Here is a 21,727-nt window from a genome sequence, read left to right on the forward strand (position 1 = left end):
TTATGCTTAATGCATAAATGTGTTTTTTAGGTATGGACTTCACTGCAGATGGCCGTTATATGGCTCTGGCGGAGAGACGGGAGTGTAAAGACTACATCAGTGTGTTTGTGTGTGATGACTGGCATCTTCTCAGAGTGAGTGCAGTTATCAAAGGTAGTATGCAGTTGTGTCAGATCTGTGGTCTAATGGTTAGCACACGTGCTCCAGAAAATTTGAGCTTTGGTGAACATGTAGAAATAGGTTCAAATGCAGCCTACAGTGTGTACTCATCATTTCCACACTTCTTTCTCCTAAAATGTCCTGCCCTTTTGTCTATTGTTTTCATTAGTAAAAGTGGCAAAATGTCATTATATCACTTCAGAAGAAGATGAATGATGTGATTCTCAAATACAAAAGTTTTATCTGTTAAAATTAGTTGATGCATGGCTTTTCAATCTTTTAGATGCTACGGACCCCCAAATATGATAAATGGCAGCTATATATTTTCATGCATAATGATCCCATTAGTACTGTGAAAACTTAAAATTATAAATAAACTTTTTTTTTTTTTTTCTACTAGCTGTACTGTACTGACATTTGTAAGTTAGAAGCATTGGATTCATTTATTTTTATCAAATTATTTTAATCAAATGTATTTTAGTTACTTAGTTTAATCTTATTTATTTATTTTTACATTTTTACACTGGTTTTCTAATTGTAATTTATTTAAATCAAGTTTTATTTATTTATGTAGTTTTATCAATTGTATTTTTTTTAATCATGTTTTATGTAGTTATTTATTTTTTTTATTTAAAGCATGTTTTATTCATTTATTTTAATCAAAAGTTATATTTGTTTGATTTTATTTAAATACAATTTTATTTTTATTTTAAGCCAATGTATTAATTTATTTATTTAAATTAAAAATATTTTAATCAATTTTTATTTTAATCAAATTTATTTAATGCAGTCTTATTTTTATTTTTATTGATTCATTTGTACATTTTTACACAGCTTTTCTCTAAACCTTTCCATGGACCCCCTAGCCCTATTCCCTTGTGGCTCCCTGGGGACCCCTGGACCCTAGTTTGAAAAACCCTTGAGAACATTTTTATTAAGCAACAGTAGCAGAGGTTAATAAATGCTATAAAAAATACAGTATATTGCTAATTGTTAGTTCATGTTAGTTAATGCAGTAACTTATGAGATATTATTGTGAAGTGTTGCCAAACATTCTTATGTTTTAAAAGAACAACCCTTTGTTTTGGGAACAATTGTTTTAATTAATATTTTTTTCTTTAACATTTAAGTACTATTATTATTATTTTATTTTTATCACTTTTTGTAAATAACCATTTTAGAAATTCACAAAAAACATCTACATTTTAAATAACTGTATATATTTAATATAAATGCATAAAGGCAGTACAACAAATATTACTTAAACTTTACAATTTTAAAATTAAAATAAATAAATTATTATTATTAATAATATATACAGTGGTGTGAAAAAGTGCTTGCCCCCTTCCTGATTTTAAATTTTTTTGCATGTTTGTCACACTTTAATGTTTCAGATCATCAAACAAATTTAAATACGAATCAAAGATAACACAAGTAAACACAACATGCAGTTTTTAAATGAAGGTTTTTATTATGAAGGGAAAACAAAATCCAAACCCACCTGCCCCTGTGTGAAAAAGTGCTTGCCCCCTAAACCTAATAACTGGTTGGGCCACCCTTAGCAGCAACAACTGCAATCAAGCGTTTGCGATAATTTGCCATGAATCTGTTACAGCGCTGTGGAGGAATTTTGGCCCACTCATCTTTGCAGAATTGTAATTCAGCCACATTGGAGTGTTTTCGAGCATGAACCGCCTTTTTAAGGTCATGGCGCAGCATCTCAATAGGATTGAGGTCAGGACTTTGACTAGGCCACTCCAAAGTCTTCATTTTGTTTTTCTTCAGCCATTCAGAGGTGGACTTGCTGGTGTGTTTTGGATCACTGTGGTTCGCTGGAGTCCCAAAGCTTTAGAAATGGCTTTATAACCTTTTCCAGACTGATAGATCTCAATTACTTTCTTTTTCATTTGTTCCTGAATTTCTTTGGATCTCAACATGATGTGTAGCATTTGAGGATCTTTTTGGTCTACTACACTTTGTCAGGCAGGTCCTATTTAAGTGATTTCTTGATTGCGAACAAGTGTGGCTAGAGAAACTGAACTCAGGTGTGATATACCACAGTTAAGTTATGTTTTAAAAAAGCACTTTTTCACACAGGGCCATGTGGGTTTGTATTTTGTTTTCCCTTCATAATAAAAACCTTCATTTAAAAACTGCATGTTGTGTTTACTTGTGTTATCTTTGATTCATATTTAAATTTGTTTGATGATTTGAAACATTAAAGTGTGACAAACATGCAAAAAAAAAAAAAAATCAGCAAGGGGGCAAGTACTTTTTCACACCACTGTACATTATTCTCAGAATGAGAAATGAGGGTGATTGTACTTTAAGGAAAATCAGTATTTTTTTGTGGGGAGGGGGGACTTTGGGGGGCATGTTTTTAATCGGAGACAGTGTTAAATAGCCAGGAAAAATTTAGATATTACTTTTTTTTGCAAGAAACTTGGTTTGGCTAGCATTTACAAATGGAGTTCCATTTTGCCATTTTGTCTGTAGCATTTTGAGAGCGAGACTCAAGATCTGGCAGGGCTGGAGTGGTCTCCTAATGGCTGTGTGCTTGCTGTGTGGGACAACTGTCTCGAGGTAAAGAAAATCAATGCTTATGGTCACAAAAGATTTTTTCACAAACAGATTATGGTCATTGATCTAAGATGTAGATCAAATACTCTGTGAATGATTGACGCTCATTTTGTCTGATGCAGACACAGGGTTTTGAATGCCTTTTATCATTGATCAGCAAAATTTGACTTTTTGTCATTGAAACAAGTTTAGTTTAATAAAATTTTGAAGTATTTAATAATCAGATTAACTCTGTTTCTCTCCGCAGTATAAAATTTTATTATATTCACTGGATGGCCGCCTGTTGGCTTCTTACAGTGCATATGAGTGGTCTCTAGGCATAAAGTCTGTCTCTTGGAGTCCCAGCAGCCAGTTCTTGGCTGTTGGCAGCTTTGATGAGAAGGTAGGAAATCTATTAAAGAAACGGATGGAAAATATCTGTTTAATATAATATAATCTGTATAAAAGAGAGTTTTGATGGGCTTTCCATCAGGTTCGGATCCTGAATCATATCACCTGGAAGAAGATCACAGAATTTGAGCATCCAGCCACCATCGTAAACACCAAAGCTGTAGGTGTTTTTCTCCTGAGTGAATGTCTGAGGGGAGTAGATCTGTTATTTAATGGGGGAAAACTCGCAACTTTACTTTAAAGTGACTTCTTTTCATGAGGTTCCTTGCGCAAAACTATGTTAAGACCTCAAAACACTTTTACCATAGTTCATGATTTGTAAATTTGATACATTTTAACATTTGCATCACATAACCAGCTCCATATGACTTTTCTGACATAGTAAACCTGCTTGCTACAACAACCAAAGTAATAAAATGTTGCCAGATTCAGGTTCATCTTTCTTTTTTTCTGACCGAATACTGTTGTTTTTTTTGTTTTGTTTTGTTTTTTCTAGGTGGTATTTAAGGAAGTGGAGAAAAGACCTGTTGTGGGCAGTGAAGATCTTTCTATTCATCAGCTGACTATGGATAATTCACTATTTAGCACACAGAGCAAGTGTAAGTTTCATTAATCTTGTGTTCAGTGCTTGTAGGTAAACTATGTTCCTAATGTGAGGAGGGTGTCTGTTGTGTGTGTTTGCACTAATATTACCTGCTATGCAGACAGCAATGTCTCGGTGGATGGCAGAGATTTAACTTGGTTGTAGGTCATTAAGAATGGGTAACTATTTTTATTGCTGGACTACTGACAGAGGTCCGAAGATACACTACATAAATCTCACCAACATCATAGTAAGATCTCGTGTTACAATCAGACCTAGCACCCAAACTCTTGACCCTTTTGAAATGATGAGTATGTTGTGCTGTGTAGACATGCTCTAACGTTCATGGTGCAAAGCTCTCTCCAGTCCATCTTGAACATTTGAAACATTTTTTCATGTATCATAAACTTGAGCACATTTATATATGACTGCACATCATGTAATAGGTTAGCCAATCACAACAGAGACAATTTACATATAGAAGTTTTAAAGGTACAGTACCAAAAATAGCCTTTTTTGGTGGGGTGAATTTCATGAAAACATGTTCTTTCTATATTTCACCCCAAAATTGTTGGTAGTTAACAGAATATATTTAATATATTTAATAGTAAATGGGGCAATGACGGTCATTTTTTTTTGTCCAAAGGCCTTAATAATAATAATAATAATAATAATAATAAAAAACAAAGATATGACATCCAAAGTATGTAAGGTAGTACAACTAGATCCAAAAGATTTTAATTATATTTTGCTACATATAAAGGTATTTTAAAGATTTTGAAGTGTCAAAAGTTCATTCAGTTTATCCGTCCAAAGGCCAATACAGCCATTTCATTTGTGATTAAAATATCTTAAAATGTAATAAATATATATATTTTTTTATTCTATATCAACATAGTGCAAAATGTTATTAAAATTCTGTGTAGAAGTCATTGCTTTTATGAGAAAGAATGAATTTCATTGATGTCATTCGGAGTAACCAATATAAAGGGACCATTTTGGATCAAGTCATGCGGTCAATATCATGTGACAGAATGTGACATCATTCAGATTCCTGCAAAGGACCACATGGTCATGAAGCAAAGTAATTAACTCTTATAGCTATTTGAAAAAATTTATGTTTTCACTTGCTCATCAGGTCATTCGGTACAACTACTATAAAATATGGAAAATGTTGTAATATTTTAAAAACTTGTACTAAGTATAAAATGTTTGATTGTCCGTTTGCTAGCTAGCAAGCTAACTAGCTAGCTAGCTAGATATCAGCCTGTTAGCATTGTTTGACAATATTGTCATTCGGTATAACCAAAAGTGTTATTCGGTAAAACCAAAATTTTGGATAAACCGAATGACTTTTTTGGTGACATTTTGTCCATCTTGATTTATAAAAACCACATAATCTCATTGTTAACACTTTAATAAATCTTCAAAAATGAATTATATCTCCATTATTTTTTTCTCTTTTAAAAACCTTATTCGTCAATGACCCAAATACAGTGATTATTTTAAAATGAACATAAAGGCAGTACAGCAAATAATACTAAAACTTTAGAATTAAAAAGAAATCAAATAAATGTTTCTATTATCATTAATATATACATTAATACCAGATTCTGGTATGTAATATTAATTATTTTAGTAGCCTAGATGTGCATTTACAATATGTTATATATGTGTAATTAGCATTTGGACTGATGTACTAATTACTTGTTAATGTATATAATTTTTTAGCCACAGAATTTTTGTTAAAGCAAGCAAATTAGATTGCAGCTTTTTGGAGCAATTTTGGATGGCTATTGCTGTTTCTGAGTGCAGTAGGCATAAATTAAATATATATAATGTTGTTATTATTATTAATGTATACATTAATAATTTTGGGGGAAATCGCTATTTCCTTGGATTTTGGAGTGCATGTTTTTGATCATAGAGAAGGTGGAAATTGGTAATAAAAAATCAAGATATGCAGTGTTGGGGGTAACACACATTACAAGTAACGCAAGTCTGAGTTACTTTTTCAAACAACTAATGCAAGTTACTTTGTTTTCCCATTTATTGACTGACACCTCCTATCCCCATGTTGAGAGAAACGAAGTACGCAATTAGTTACTTATTAACCACAAAATTGTAATGGATTACTTTTAAAAGTTACTTTCCCCAATACTGAAGATATGACATTGTGGTGCAAGAAACATTGGCTAGCATTTATAAGTAGATTGCAAGGAAAAAATGAATGCTATCAAAAAAGTGTAAAATATGGCTTTAGCATTAATGCCCACAATCTGTAAGCATTAGTGAAAGAGATGGTGAAATACAAATAAATTATGAAAGTTATTCTTTTACATTTTGATCAGACTTCAATACCTTGTTTCAGATGAGATCACACAACTGCCAACCCAGGTGCCAGTAATCAAGCCCGATCCAGACCGTGCCAACCCTAAAATCGGTGTCTCTGCTATGGCTTTCAGTGCTGATAATCGCTACCTTGCTACAAAGAATGGTGAGGCTGTGTGTGTTGTGTATTCATGAAACAATCATGAGTCCTGAATCCTTTCAACCTATACATTTTCTTGACTTGGATTGATAGGTGCAGATTTTCAAACGTTGATAGATCACAAAGAGCTATTTCGAGTTGATGAAATATTTTAGAGCTGTGCATAACTACAAACATATTCACTCAAGGCGAGACACTACAGTTAAACATGTAACTAATAGATATCTCTATACTTTTCCCAGTTGATTAATCACAGTACATTAATAAAGCCATGTTCAAAATTCCTTGTTTCATTTTGTTGACATTAGAGTTGGTTTTTACAGAGGGGATTTTGGAAATCTCTTTTAATCACTCCGTAAATCAGAACAAAAAAACTCTCAACAGCTATAAAAAAAAATAAAAATAATTACCTTGTTTTTAGGAATGAAGTGTTCAGCATAGTGTTAATTTTGTTAACAAAATCTATGACAAAATGTTTGTTGACATCCTTTTCCATGACAAAGACAACGGATTGACAAGACGACACTAACATTATTAATCGATAACTGATAACAGCTCTGTGAGACAATATAAAGTCTTTTTTTGCTGTTGTTTTAATAGAAGTCATTTATTTTGGAATTATTGGAATTAGGAATTTCGCTGTTGTATTTTTTGAAATAAGCTTTTTGATTTACCAGTTTTCATAATGTAGAGAAAATATATTTATATGATATATTTTCAACAAAATATCTGAGTTAATTTTTCAAACATGTAATGCAAGTTACTTTGTTTTCCCATTTATTGACACCTCCTGTCCCCATGCTGAGAGAAATAGCATTACTTTTTATAAAAAGAACTACTATTAGTTACTTTTTAGGGAGTAACACATATTGTAATGGATTACTTTTCAAAAGTTACTTTCCCCAACACTAAAGATATGATATTTTGATTCAAGAAACTGGCTAGCAAGTGGATTATAAATAGCCGATAATAAATCAAGAAACTAGATGAAGTAAGATAAACCGTGTATAAGATGTTCTCTTGATTTGTGCTTATAGGTGAAATAAAACTAGACTAAAATGCCCGGACTTTTATTCTATTAAAACTTGACTAAAGAAACAAGGTTGACCAAATGTGATAAACTAAAAAGTACATTTGACACAGGAATAAGACTAAATTTAAAAATAGCTGACAAAATTAACACCAGTTCAACATATATGAGGCAAATTTTATATGAACAAACTCTTCTGTAAAAACCTTCAAATAGATAGATAGGAATACAATTTGCAGTATGTAAGTGCTACTGAAGATTTCCAGGCCCTTAAATCACAATTTTAAAATTGTCCATTCCACCTAGCTGTGTAGTTCATCTCAATCTTCATGCCCCTTGTTCCATTTGGCAACAATAGCCATTACGAGAAGTATTACATTCTGCCAACGCCACCCTGGATCGGATTTTCAGAGCCATTTGGTGCCGTTGCTTCCTAGGAAATTCCCCTAACAGACCTTATTCTTCCTATTCAGATGTCCTAACAACTGTGCTTCCTAGGCTTGTGTTTGTGAGGGTGTTGTTATTGAGATGCTGATGGTTTCCAGTGACGCTGTGTCCAACTTCTGTCAGATAACATGCCTCAGAGCCTGTGGGTGTGGGACATGCAGAGACTCGGTCTGCTGGCTGTCCTGGAACAGACGGCTCCTGTGCGCTGCTTTGTCTGGGACCCACGCAGACCTCGACTGGCTCTCTGCACCGGAAACACCAAAGTTTATCTGTGGTCGCCAGCTGGCTGTGTGTCTGTGAATGTACCAGTTGAAGGTATGGATCCAGTTTCACCACAGTTCATGTTTCGACATAAATTTCAAACAAGCTTTTACACTATTGCTTAAACAACACTTACAGTTCTGTGTGCTGTTGGTAAATTTGCCTAATTTTTTTTTACTGGTCATAAAACTGTTTTGTATATATTTTATAAAGAATATATGTAATCTTTATATATAAGTGTTTGGTTCCAAAATGCTATAAATCCATTTTGATTAATTTGAGTAAAAATGTTCTTTACCAAGAAAGTGGCAAGATGAACACCACTATTTTCTGTTTTAAACTTTCACATAGCATCTTTTGGTTATAAAAACATTAAAATCTAGATTTTGATTTTCAAAAGTTTATTATAAAAATGTGTAATTTTCCCCCCAAAATGCAATAAATCCATGCCACGTTTGTTTTCAAAATGAAAATATTGAAAAATACAAAGTAAGTTGATTCATATATGATAGCCTCTGAACTTTGTCAATACTAATATTTTATAAAGGCATTTGACTAAAAATACATTCAGTCGTCGCTCCCAAAATGAATTCAACAAGTCATCTTGTTAATGTTATAAATTACTTATCTTCTTTTCTCAAGTAAATGATTACATTTCGATGACATACGTTTCTTCCCCACCGCAGAATCCACCACAGGTTCATCAATGCTGCCAAAATTAGTAATTTTTCTGTTTTTGTTGATCACAAAATACAAAGTAGATAAGGAAAACTAGGATGCCGGGTGTACTCAGAGTGCAGCATTACCGTTTATAGTGCGTGGAATGGTGCGCTGTGATTGGTTGAGCGGATATATCGCATTCTGCAGAGAAGCGAGACTGGCCTTTGTTGCATTTTGGAAAGAAAGGGAGAAAACATGACAGAATAACACGGTGGAAATTGCATTTTGCGCAAAATTAATAAATGACTTTTCAATACTGACCAAATACAATACTGATTTTGGAAACTCAATTTAAATTAAAAAAAAAAAAAAAAAAAAAGCTCATATATATATAATATTTTAGGGCTGTCAAACAATTAAAATTGTTCATCTAATTAAATTACATGATGTGGCAATTAATTTGGACAGCATTTCTCATGAAAAAGTGGATAAGTATAAATAACAGCGCAGATCATAATCAGCGAGCATGTTTTTAAATAAAGTTGGAGACTGTTGTGTAGACTAAGTATTTAAAATGTTTGATGTTTATTATGAATAAATAGCACTCATAAACGGCCGTCGATGGCATTCTCAAGTGAAACGAGTCGAGGCTTGGACCCGGAAACGGCGTTCCTTACGTCATGACTTAACAAGCGGATAGGGCGTCTAGTGCAAGCGGCAACCTCCCCCAGTTTCTCGTGAAGCCAATACGGAAGTAACTTAAACTGCGATTCATCGACTGGCCGCTAGGGACAGGCTGCAAAAGGGAGCAGAATCACATTGACCATCATGTTAAAAAAGCCAAGTTTACAGCAGAAAAAAACATGTTTACACTCTGGTTCAAATTGTGTTTTGGTCTATACTGCTAATTTTGCCCTTCATGACAACTCTGAGGGGGGTGAATTTTTTTTATAACTCATCTGTTTAAATTATATTAAGCCTTAAAGTTCTGCATAATTAAGGGTGTGGTCACTTGAGTGACAGGTGGATTGGCACTGCTGTCTGAGAGCCGTCATGTTACCTCAGCTAATTCCAGCCGCTGAATTTGGCATCTCAGCCGTATTTGTGCCTTTTTTCTGGATTATTTTATACAATATATGGCTTGCTGCATACTCGAGACAGATGTCAGTCTGTGTACATGTGCTCGCATGCGGAACACACGTTGTTGGATCGTCGTGGCATTGGCTAAAGGTTTTGTTCCTTAGATTTACTACAATGACAATACTAGGAGGATATACAACTCTGACAGCACTGCTTGGATATAACTAAAACTGATGCACTATTTTGAAAAATTGTACTTTGGACATGTGCTCATTAGTTTGAGAGAACATTTGAGAGTTATACAGATATCTGGTACCTATACGTATAGAGTTTTACATTATAAACGATGTTTTATGTTTTGAAATGGACATTTTACCTAAGTGCAACGGATTGGATTCATCTCGCGATCTCTATTTCATTAAAGGTATGAAGTCCCAGTTGATTTTTTTGTGTTATTTGCACACCCCACACAAATTAATTAGCCTACTGGTGTTAGAGCATCTACAGGGAGTGCAGAATTATTAGGCAAGTTGATTTTCTGATCATATTTTTTTCCCAAGCACATTTTACCAATTCCAATCCACATCAATCTTAATAACTACTATTAATATTGTTTTTAATCATTTATAAGTGATATATAATTGTTCATGAAGGCTGGAAATGAAAAATGCCTTATATTCAGGTGTGCAGAATTATTAGGCAAGTTTTCTTTTACAGGCAAAATGAGCCAAAAAAGAGATTTAACTCAGACTGAAAAGTCAAAAATTATTAAATACTCATGAGAAGGACGCAATACTAATGCAATACTAGAAATTGCAAAGTTAAAGCATGACCAATGGACAGCAAAATGCTCATTGGGTCAGCGGGGTCAGACAAAAACAGGTGGAAAAGAAAAGACACATGTTAACTGCAAAATAATTAAGAATTAAGGTGAAGAATTAAGTGTGAAACCATCAGGAACCCTTTAGTCTCCAGCGCCACCATTTTCCAGAGCTGCAACCTACCTGGAGTCTCCAGAAGTGCAAGGTGTTAGGATCTCAGAGACTTAGGTTAGCTAAAGAATCCTAAAAAATGACCTGCACTTGATAAGAATCACAAGCTGAAGTGTTATAAAATACATGAAGACTGGGTTTTAATAGGGCTTATAGACAGACAGCTTGAGAATGACTCCTGATGGACCAGCACCACATCCTCTTGTACCGCTGTTTGAAGAATTTATCCAGAATCTGGCAGTAAGGTGTTTGAGTTCACTTTTAGTCCATCTCTTATCCTGAAATGTCTGTCTTGCAGAGATGGACTAAAAATGATCTTCCAAAACTTACTGCCAGATTCTGGAAGATAAATTCTTCAAACAGTGGTACAAGAGGATGTGGTGCTGGTCCTTCAGGAGTCACTCTCAAGCTGTCGGTTTATAAGGCCTATAAAAACCCAGTCTTCATGTATTTTATAACACTTCAGCTTGTGATTCTTATCAAGTGCGGGTCATTTTTTAGGATTCTTTAGCTAACCTAAGTCTCTGAGATCCTGAGACCTTGCACTTCTGGAGACTCCAGGTAGGTTGCAGTTCTGGAAAATGGTGGCGCTGGAGACTAAAGGGTTCCTGATGGTTTCACACATAATTCTTAATTATTTTGCAGTTAACGTGTCTTTTCTTTTCCACCTGTTTTTGTCTGACCCCGCTGACCCAATGAGCATTTTGCTGTCCCTTGGTCATGCTTTAACTTTGCAATTTCTAGTATTGCATTAGTATTGCGTCCTTCTCATGAGTATTTAATAATTTTTGACTTTTCAGTCTGAGTTAAATCTCTTTTTTGGCTCATTTTGCCTGTAAAAGAAAACTTGCCTAATAATTCTGCACACCTGAATATAAGGCATTTTTCATTTCCAGCCTTCATGAACAATTATATATCACTTATAAATGATTAAAAACAATATTAATAGTAGTTATTAAGATTGATGTGGATTGGAATTGGTAAAATGTGCTTGGGAAAAAAATATGATCAGAAAATCAACTTGCCTAATAATTCTGCACTCCCTGTATAACGTTATGTTAAAAATCACAGTAACGTTAGATTGACAGTAAACCTTTAGTACTTTCTAATGGTATTGTTATCTTTATTAATATTTTAGATAGTGTCTAAGATAGATATGCTAGGCGGGCGTGGCTTCAGCAAAGTTGCATGGGCTCCAACTACATCCCGCCTCTTTGCCCATTTTCAGTTATCCTTGAGTGACGTGCGGTCACGTGCAGCTAAGATGGCCGCGGCCTCATTTTCGCGTCAAAACTACTGTTCAGAACTCTATGGGTGACGTCACGGACACTACGTCCATATTTTTTACAGTCTATGGTCTAGTGTTTATTATATGTCTATGGGCTTTCAACGAGGGAACCCGTGCGCCGCTAACTTCCGGGTTGGCCTACAAAAACGTGCAATATGGCGGAATAAGTCCCGCCTTCAAAATAAGAGCCAATCGCCGACTGGTAAAATCATCGCGTCACTGCAGCGGCCGTTAGAAGCACTGGTTTCTATAGAAACAGTCAGACGCGCGCCTCCGAAATAAGGCACAAGAGACGCGCATTTAGGTCTGCATATGCGCATTAGCTTGATCGAGCCTAAAAAATAAAAAAACTGTCATGATTCGAGCGTTTGGAAAAAAAAAATTATGAGACAGTTGTCAGAATTCATTGGTGATTTCAAATATGAAATTTAATCGAAAGCTTGGCAAACAGCTTTGGAGAATTTGATGTTTCCCCATTGAGCTCTTGCCCTTTGATCGTTGTCCTCCCCCGGAACGCGATTTCTTCCGAGGGAGACCAACAACCCCCAAATTAGCTCCATTATATCACAACATCATATACAAAATGAGTCACCCTGTGTCTCAATCAGCTCCCTAGTTCAGTAGTCAGGGCACTGACCAGGGAGTCAGCCATTTTAAGGGCTGTCTCAATCGCAGAATCCTTCCAGGGCACTGAAACGTTCGCTCCCTGAAAAGTCCCACAATGCACCGTGAAAACCAGGGAGCATCGATGCTCACTATGCTCCCTTAAAGGCAGGGTAGGCAAAAAAATGTATAAAAAACTTTTTTTCAAAATTTGTTTAAACTTTATTTATATATCAATACATAATTAAAATGTAAGTACTCTGAAAAAGAAAGTATAAAAATCGAGTGTCTGTAGACCTCTCACGACTGTTTTAAAGACAGCTCATTATTTCCATTCACTCCACCCCCTCCCTTCTGGGCTCCTTACAAAGCCACGCCCCCAAAACGCATGAACGTGCGACTCCGACCACTGAGCTGGAAGACGCATTATTTACCTGAGACGAGCGGAGAGGAAGGAGCACAGTGCATGTAGTGACATCATGTCAGAATCACATGTAATAAAAATAACTTTATAATTATGAAGATAAACAAACAAGATGTATTTTAGTACTCACTATCAAGCTAGCATATTGATATTGGTAAAGTTTAAAATATATATTTTTTTGATTTGCTAACGAGCTAGTTATCTATAAGGCAAAGCTAAAAACAGGTTGCATGATACACGTTTTTCCATTACCATCATTTACACTGTGATGAAGATGAATTTCGTGTAAGATTCATAACATATACGTTGTTCTACAGATCAACAGAGTAACATACACTCAAATATCAACTCACAACTGCATTGCAGACACAAAATAATAACACACACATACAACAAAGTGTGTACGACACACACAGATACAAGATAAAGACATCAGTAAACATAGGTAGAGAATATAAAAACAAAACAAAGGCGAAAAAAACGTGCAGGTAAACTTACAGGTGAACATGGTAAAAGAGTTAGACAGAGGGTAAAATTATGCACAATTCAACACTGTAGCTATCATTATTTATCGTCTCTACTACGGCTCGCTAAGTAATGTTATGTTAGCTATATTACGCAGTTACGTGTGCTAATGACACATGCTTCATGAAAAAATAAACAAAAAAATATGTATGATCAAAATACAAAAAGAAAGATTTACCTGTCCAGCAGAAATAAAGCCATCAAGGAGTCACTTTTCAGCCCCTTGAGTTCCCTCAGTTCTCGCCATCGCTGGAAAGCCACGCCGATATTAACTCGCGTTTTATTTCTTTGTTTATCCAAAGACTTTTTGATCATTGCCTTTTCTTGTACTGTTACTGTCTTCCTTTTTTGCCTGGTTTGCCTTCACTAACTGCATAGGCCGGTACTGTGAATTTAGCTTGCTGTTTCTCTGCCATTGTTTTGGTATTCCTAGGATCGCGTGCCTCTTGGATTCCCCAAATCAAACGTGCGCGCGCAAGTGGGCAGGTCATGTGTGGCAAAAGGGTGGTTGCCATGGTTGCGAGAGAGTGACAGCCGCCTAAGCCAATCCTATGTTTCGTCCCGGATGGAAATAATGAGCTGTGTTTAATACAGATTAAACGGTCTAGAGTCACTCGATTTTTATACTCTTTTTATCAGAGTTCCTACATTTTAATTATGCATGTATATATATAGAAAGTTTAAACAAATTTGGAACAAAATTTCTTACCTACCCTGCCTTTAACGGAAGTTCTGAAGCGCGAAACTTGAATCACGTGAGCCAACTCACTACACACAACGATACGATAGATGTTTTTAAAAATACAAACCGTTATTTTACTATATTTCAGCATAAACATACATCGCTAGACAGGTAATGAACATAATCTAGCTAACACTTATAATTTATTCACGGCTGAAATGTTGCACGTAAGCAAATAATTAATCATAATGTACTTTAAATAACATTACAAGTAATGTCAGAAAATATCAGCTCTGTTGTTGTTCATAAATACCAGTAGTGATGTTGTACAATGAGGACGTTGTCACGTCGCCGGAAATAGAGTCATAAGTGTCCCAATGTGTAGTGAACCAGCATCTTTTACTGTCCTTATCAGTGCCCGAATTCGTACACGATATACTGATTCACGAGCTCGGGAGCTAGGGAACTGATTGAGACACACCCTCAGTCTGTTTCTTGGTGAGATTGCACCAGTCACAAAATCCTTATTTTCAGTCAGAAAATCATGATTTTCTTTCTCATATTTTCATTTAAGTGGCTTTAATGTGACAAATATTTCACCCGTATCACCACATGAAGTTCTGGATGAACATAGGGTGGTAAATTTCTACTGATGTAAAAGATGTGCAGATTTCCCATAGGCAGATGTTTTTGCCCATCAACCATGGTAAAATCACTATAATGTACAACCTCTCATTGCTTAATGCTTTATAAAATGACAGCAAAGCTAGTGTGATGAAAATGGTCCATAATTTCATTTATTAATAATCACTGCAATTAATTCTAGGAATATACAACTATTAATAAAACAAATGTTGTTACCGTATCAATTATTGGCTTATATTAGAATGTTTTTATTATTATTATTTATTTAATTGGTATCAGTGAATATCAGTGATATTTAATCAGTGGTATTTAATTATACATGCTTATTAAATTTTTTGTTTTGATTTTTAGATTACCTTTGCTGTCATCTAATTCTCATTTAAAGGGGACCTATAATGCCCCTTTTACAAGATGTAATATAAGTCTCTGATGTCCCCAGAATGTGTCTGTGAAACTCAAAATACCCCACAGATCATTTATTATAGCTTGCCAAATTTGCCCCTATTTGGGTGTGAGCAAAAACATGCCGTTTTTGTGTCCCTTTAAATGCAAATGAGCTGCTGCTCCAGAAGAGGGCGGAGCTTTAACAGCTCAACAACAACAAAGCTGGAGAATCTCACGCAGACAAAATGAGGATTGTCAGTAACGGTGTTCAGCCTTACATTGTTCAAACCGGAGTCGACACCGATGGAGAGACTCAGAAAGAAGTTACAACTTTTAGAATGAAACTGGGCGTTTCTGAACGGTTAGTGGATAAATTTATGTAGCTGCTGTGGAGTTGATTAAACTCATTGACTAGCATGTGCCGTCATGTTAATCTTTTGTGCAAATCCAGCGTTGAATTGACCCTCGTTTGTGAAGCAGTCCGACGTAAAATGACGCCATCGTAACAACACTCTACTACAACAACTCTTCCTCTTCTCTAAAGCAGCCCAACATGGCCTCGCCCCCTTTGCTGCATGTTCTCGGGGGTGGGGTTTATGTAAATTTAAGGGTTAGATACCCAGGAAGAAGCTCATTGTAGTCCCTACCAGTCCTTTGTTGTAGTCCTTAAAAAGTGATTTTCTGTAAAACAAAATATCTCCCTTTGCATTGAACTTTGACTTTGTAGATGTTGTTTTGCTCAAACAACAACATTACACACTAACTAAAGTTAAAAAAAAAATAAATCAACCACCCCTTTAAGTGAATCTTCTATATCACATCTCTAAATAAATATCCATTTTTGTGATGCCTAAATTTACTCATAGGATTGATTTTAGTTTTATTTATGTAGACAAAATAGTTTTATTTTTTTACATTTTATATTTTTTTATTATCTGCCATAACTTATCAATTATGATATTATCAGTCATAACATGATAATAATTACAGCTTTTTATATTGGCCAGAACTGTAATATCAGTGCATCCCTGAGCAATTCATTCATTAGGCTGATCACTGTTGCCATTCATTCTATAAGGAAATTATTTCTTCAATTAATATCAAACATAACTGATGCGCAGACACAGGTTTGAGTATATCAGCCTTTTTACAACTTCTGATCATATATAGTTGTTTTAGGAAATATGTTACCTCCTAAGCAATACAGGAAGCTACTTGCATAAAAAGAAGTTGTGTGAAAACGTCTAACTTCTTCCTCTGTTTCTCCTCACAGGCAGTTTTCAGGTTCAGTCTCTATTTTGGCACTGCAGTGGCAGCTCACTCATCCTCCTCTCAAAAGAGCAGCTCTGTCTGTGTTACATGGAAGCAGAGGAGGAGAAATAAACCAAAGCACTCCATCACACTCCCAAGAGTCTCTCTGCTCGCATTTGAGTACGAGACTCGTGTAAGAGATCTGATCTCCAAAGAACTCAAGACAAAAACACTGTCTGCAGATATACCTCAGCACTTTTGTGGTTTTCAGGTAGGGTTTTTATAACATTTTCATCTTGACACAAAATGTTGATTGTCAATACAGCACATGCTATGAGTAAAATATTTATCAGATATGTGTGATTCTACCCCACCAGCCTGGTGCAAATGAACTGCTTTCACTCAGATCTGTTTCTTAAGGCCTTAGACAAGCGAAATAGCTGATACACGTGCTCTGTGAAGGACCAAGTATATCATACAATCGAAAATCTAATTTATGTCACTTTAGATCTGCTGTGATTTATAGATGAATGTGAGTTGCTGTGAATGTGAAGCTTTTTGCTTCATGACAATAATGTCTGTAGAATTTCATTGTTTTTCCTGACAATGTTTCAAAACTAGATTTATTTTTATAAAACTTAGATCTGTTTGTAATAAAGTTTTCTACATTGTTTCCCACAATTGTTTTTCTTTTACAGAGATTACAGGCGAGTCTCACAACACCTGACAAGAACATTTTACAAAAATGCTTATTACTTTAGATATTGTCTGGATGTTTTTCTTAGTGATGATTCTTATTACTGTAATAGACTGCTAAAGGATTACTGTAATAAATCTAAAAATTAAAATAAGAATTGAATTAAATCATCAATACACTAAATACAATTAAATACTAAAAAAAAAAAAAATAAATAATTGTGCTTAACTGTCATCAAAATCTCTCGATGTAAAAAGACTATAGTCTTGATGTTTCTGTTCTTGCCAGGTTTTGAGATTCACCCTTGCATAAATCATTTTGAAACAAATGAAAGAGTCCCAACAAATGAAATGCATTAAAATAACCATAATTTTACTTAAAGCATGATTATATTACATAAATTACAAAAACAAAAAACAAATATCAGGTAGTAGGTAAATCAATTTTTAAACAGAAACCTGGTGGAAGAGTTCAGAGCTAGGCTTTATTTGGGTAATAGAAACAGTATTGTAATGTAATACCATGGTTGAATGGATATTCAAACAATTTATCATTTAAAACAAAAACAAAAAAAGACATGCGTTTAAGCAGAGGAAAAGTGCTTACGTTTCGGTGAATTGAGGCTGTGATCTACAAATATCAAGTTGCAGGCATAATCTTCATGCACAACTTTACATTACATTAAAACAAAATATGTATGTAGAAAACAAACAAGAGATTTCATTTCAACAAGCCACTATTTCTTTATGCATAGCAAAAAAGCAAACAAAAACAAAAGTGCATAAGCATGAAAAATACTCTGAACCCGTAATCGCTCAACAGCGGGAAACCTTCCTGGTCAGAACGTTCCTCCGTGTCATGCATCCTTAAGCAAACGTTTTATTTAAAGCCAACCTGTTGACCAACATCACCTGAGAAATTAACAGCATATCTATTGGCCTTAGATAAATAAAAGCATAACTTCATTTTAGCTTTAAATAATGTTGTAGTATCCAGTATCATCAATATTTTCTGTAACTTATAAGAGTACAGACAATTTGTCTACATGAAGGTTGCAGAAATAAGGCATGAATAATCAATAAAGCACATAAACATGTGTAACAGTAGTACACTACTTTTCATGAGGTTAACATTAACCACAATAAGAAATTCACTTTGAAATGCACAGCCACTGGACTTGAACAGAGTGTGAAAATAAATGTCAGGCAGGTGCTTCCTGTGGACATGTTTGAGAACACACTATTCTCAATCTAACAATGATTTTTCTTTTTTTTGGCACGGGGTGGGGGGGGGGGGTTGGGGTAACTTATGGAAGCTTATTTCCGTCATGAAATAAAGTAATTGCGACAATTTATCTCACAATTCTGATGTTTTCCCTCGCATTTGTGAGTTTATATCTTAAAATTCTGACTTTAACTCGCAATTCTGAAGTTTAATTGAATTTAACTCACAATTGCAAGTTATAGTCATAATTAAGTCATAAAAAGTCAGAATTATGACTTCTGACTTTATAACTTGCAATTCTTAAGGAAGAATATAACTTGAATTGTGAGATATAAAGTTTTGTTTTATTTAGTGGCAGAAACAAGCTCCTTAGTAACTTAAACAGGCTTTTCTGAAGAGATCATACTGTTTGGAAAGCAGATGAAGTTGTATCCTCACAGAATTATTTTCATAACTTTTTGTTACACTAATGAGAATTAGATTTTTCACATTACATTACTGAGAATTGAGAATTTTGGAGTGAAATATGACCCAGTCATTTCTTTGTGAAAATAAATTGTGTAAAGACGATGGTACTGAATGTGAATTTAAAAGATTTAAATTTAAAAGAATTTAAAAGATATATGGGTCTAGACCTAAAAAAAAATTATTTCTTTTTAATTAATATCTTCAGAAAAGGTCCAAAGAGTTGCACACCTTATCAGAGCACTGCAGAACAGAACATACATACATTTTACAGAATGCAAGCCTTAGTTTTAATTTGATAGTAGTGCTGTTCAGAAGGCATGCAGTTTTTCTATGACAAGCTTTGAAACCTTTTTAGTCACACTGGACCCCATTCATCAAACAAACAGAACGAATTTCCATCCAAATCGTTCATAAAGCGATGTGCGATCAATTGCATACTTTGAATTAAATGTGACCTATTATACAAGTTTTAATATAAGTCTCGGGTGTCCTCAGAATGTGTCTGTGACGTTTCAGCTCAAAATACCCAATGGATTTTTTATTATACCATGTTTTAACTGCCTATTTTCGAGTGGGAGAAAAATGCACTGATTTGGTGTGTGTACCTTTAAATGCAAATGAGCTCGTACTCCCCGCCCCTAAGCTCTCAATTCCAATACACTGAGGCATAAATAGGAGAAGCTCACACAGCAAATATAACTCTCAAAATGGATCATTACAAACTGTTGGTGATGCAGCATATCAGATCACGTAGGAACGGCATTTATTTTGGGTTAATGTTTGCTAACATTAGATTCTGAAAGAGTTTGTTAGTGTGCTGCACGGCTAACGTGGCTAAAGCAACACACTGTTGGAGAGACTCAGAATTCTACAGACTGCAAGCGTTTTTGGGTTAAAAATGAAAATAACGACATGGCTCTGGTCTCCGTGAATACAGTAAGAAACAATGATAACTTTAGTCACATTTAACAGTACATTAGCAACGTGCTAACGAAACACATTCACAAAGACAATTTGCAAACATCACGAAATATATATGAAATTAAATCATGAACAGCTGGTATTGGTCCATCTCTTGAGAATCAACTTCTGTGCAAATCCTGTTTTACTGACCCTCATGTGCAAAGCAGTCTGGTGTAAAATGACTTGCATATACTGGTATATGAATTTATTTGGACACTTTCCCTTCATAATATATACATTTACTTAATTTATTAATTAAAAAAATAAAATTACACCACTGCATCTTTAGTGGCTCAGATGCCAGAAGTTTATGGAGACTCATACTTTACTATTAATTTAATAGTAATTTTACTATAAACCTTTAAAGCAGAACTAAGTAACTTTTTTTACCTTCATAAATAGTTTTCTAAGTCCTTACGATGGTTAACTGACTTGTAGTGGTGTGTTTGAGGCGAGCACTAACCCCCTCTGGCACGTCTACGCTAGAAAACAGCACTTGCAAGTTGAGCTGCGCCGACCCGACACAATCTCGCCTCATGTTCACGCGAGAGTGACAAAATGCTTTACGGTAATTCAAAAACAATGTATATATTGTGACTTTATAAGACAATTTCGAAAATTACCCACCTCCATCGAGATTTCTTGTACTGTATTTGCAAAACTACTGCGCCGGTGAGCGTTGTAGTCGTTTTAGTCCAGAGCTGCGCTTGGAGTATTTACGACAGTGTGATTCACTGAAGGAACCTGTAGGGGGAGCTTCGCAAATCTTACTGAGTTCCGCTTTAAATGCGTTAATTTACCAAAAAAAAAAAAAAAAAAAAAAAAATCACAAATTCTGTTTTGTCTTATGAATGAAGTACAACATTTTAAAATTGACGAATCTCCAAACTCCACTAGTATTTAAAGTTGGCATGAAATGAAAAAAAAATAATAATCACCCTATTTTCTAATATTATAAACCTTATTATAAACAATCCATCTGTGCATATTGCAATTTTGAAAATTGTTTTTGACCTCGTAATGTTTAATGAAAATACCATAACTGGACCTTCCGGTGAAAACGACAGACTTCTATCTGGTGACATAAGCCGATTCCTCCAATTATTTAAACTGCGTCCGAAATCGAATACTTCCCTACTATATCATACGCGGAAAACAGTACGCCAACAGAGTAGTTTGTCCAAGTGCACAGTATTCAAAAACAGTAGTCCCCTGATAACCTACTACTTCCGCCGAAATTCTGAAGTGCGCATTTGATGGACCCTATACTATCCCATAAGGCCACGGGAGAGGATTTGTGCATGGCTGTGAAGGGACACAACTGACACTAGAAGGTCACATGACAGTGAAAACATGGCAGATGTAGTACATCCAAATTTCATTCATACTACTGTGACGAGCAGGGCAGGCGAGAGCCGTGAGGGAATGGCGCGAGGCCGGTGACGCGAGTGTTAACGATCTTCAGCTGCGAGTCGCACCGGCCTCGAGTCTCTCACGGAGGAGCTACGGAAGCATAAAAGGAGGAGCGACGACAGTGAAGGACGAGAGGTCTGCCCTGCTCATCACAACTACATACATTCATACTATACAGAATGCATTTTTTAATGGTTGCTAAGTAAGTTTCATTCAAACCAGATGTAGTACTTACTATACATTATACGAGTTCGGACGTTAGTCTGCTTAAACCCACCCCCTGCAAACTCGCGTTCAGCTGCCTCTACTTTTAATTGCCACACCCACAACTCAACATCCAATCAACAACCTATTCATACAACCCAAGTCCCATCCTTACATTTTTTTGGTTTTTTGATAATCCAATACACTCAACGTACATCACAACATTGGAAGAAAAATCTGTTACTACTCCCATTTCATCGCTTCAACTGGAAAACCTACATTT

The 21,727-nt window shown here is 35.1% G+C and overlaps 1 protein-coding gene across 3 annotated transcripts in view; it reads left to right on the plus strand.

Moving 5' to 3' along the window:
• wrap73 (WD repeat containing, antisense to TP73) overlaps nucleotides 1-17,148 on the plus strand; it is a 33,792-nt gene extending 16,644 nt beyond the window's left edge. For all 3 annotated transcript variants that reach the window (XM_048210709.1, XM_048210707.1, XM_048210708.1), the window contains exons 6-13: nucleotides 31-134; nucleotides 2,656-2,742; nucleotides 2,987-3,121; nucleotides 3,212-3,289; nucleotides 3,626-3,728; nucleotides 6,084-6,209; nucleotides 7,804-7,995; nucleotides 16,498-17,148. In XM_048210709.1, coding sequence (XP_048066666.1) covers nucleotides 31-134; nucleotides 2,656-2,742; nucleotides 2,987-3,121; nucleotides 3,212-3,289; nucleotides 3,626-3,728; nucleotides 6,084-6,209; nucleotides 7,804-7,995; nucleotides 16,498-16,607 — 935 coding nt within the window. In that variant the 3' untranslated portion in view covers nucleotides 16,608-17,148. The remainder of the gene's footprint in view (nucleotides 1-30; nucleotides 135-2,655; nucleotides 2,743-2,986; nucleotides 3,122-3,211; nucleotides 3,290-3,625; nucleotides 3,729-6,083; nucleotides 6,210-7,803; nucleotides 7,996-16,497) is intronic.
• The last annotated feature ends 4,579 nt before the right edge of the window (nucleotides 17,149-21,727 follow it).

The sequence above is a fragment of the Megalobrama amblycephala genome, linkage group LG12, assembly GCF_018812025.1.
Source record: "Megalobrama amblycephala isolate DHTTF-2021 linkage group LG12, ASM1881202v1, whole genome shotgun sequence".
Taxonomy (NCBI): Eukaryota; Metazoa; Chordata; class Actinopteri; order Cypriniformes; family Xenocyprididae; genus Megalobrama; species Megalobrama amblycephala.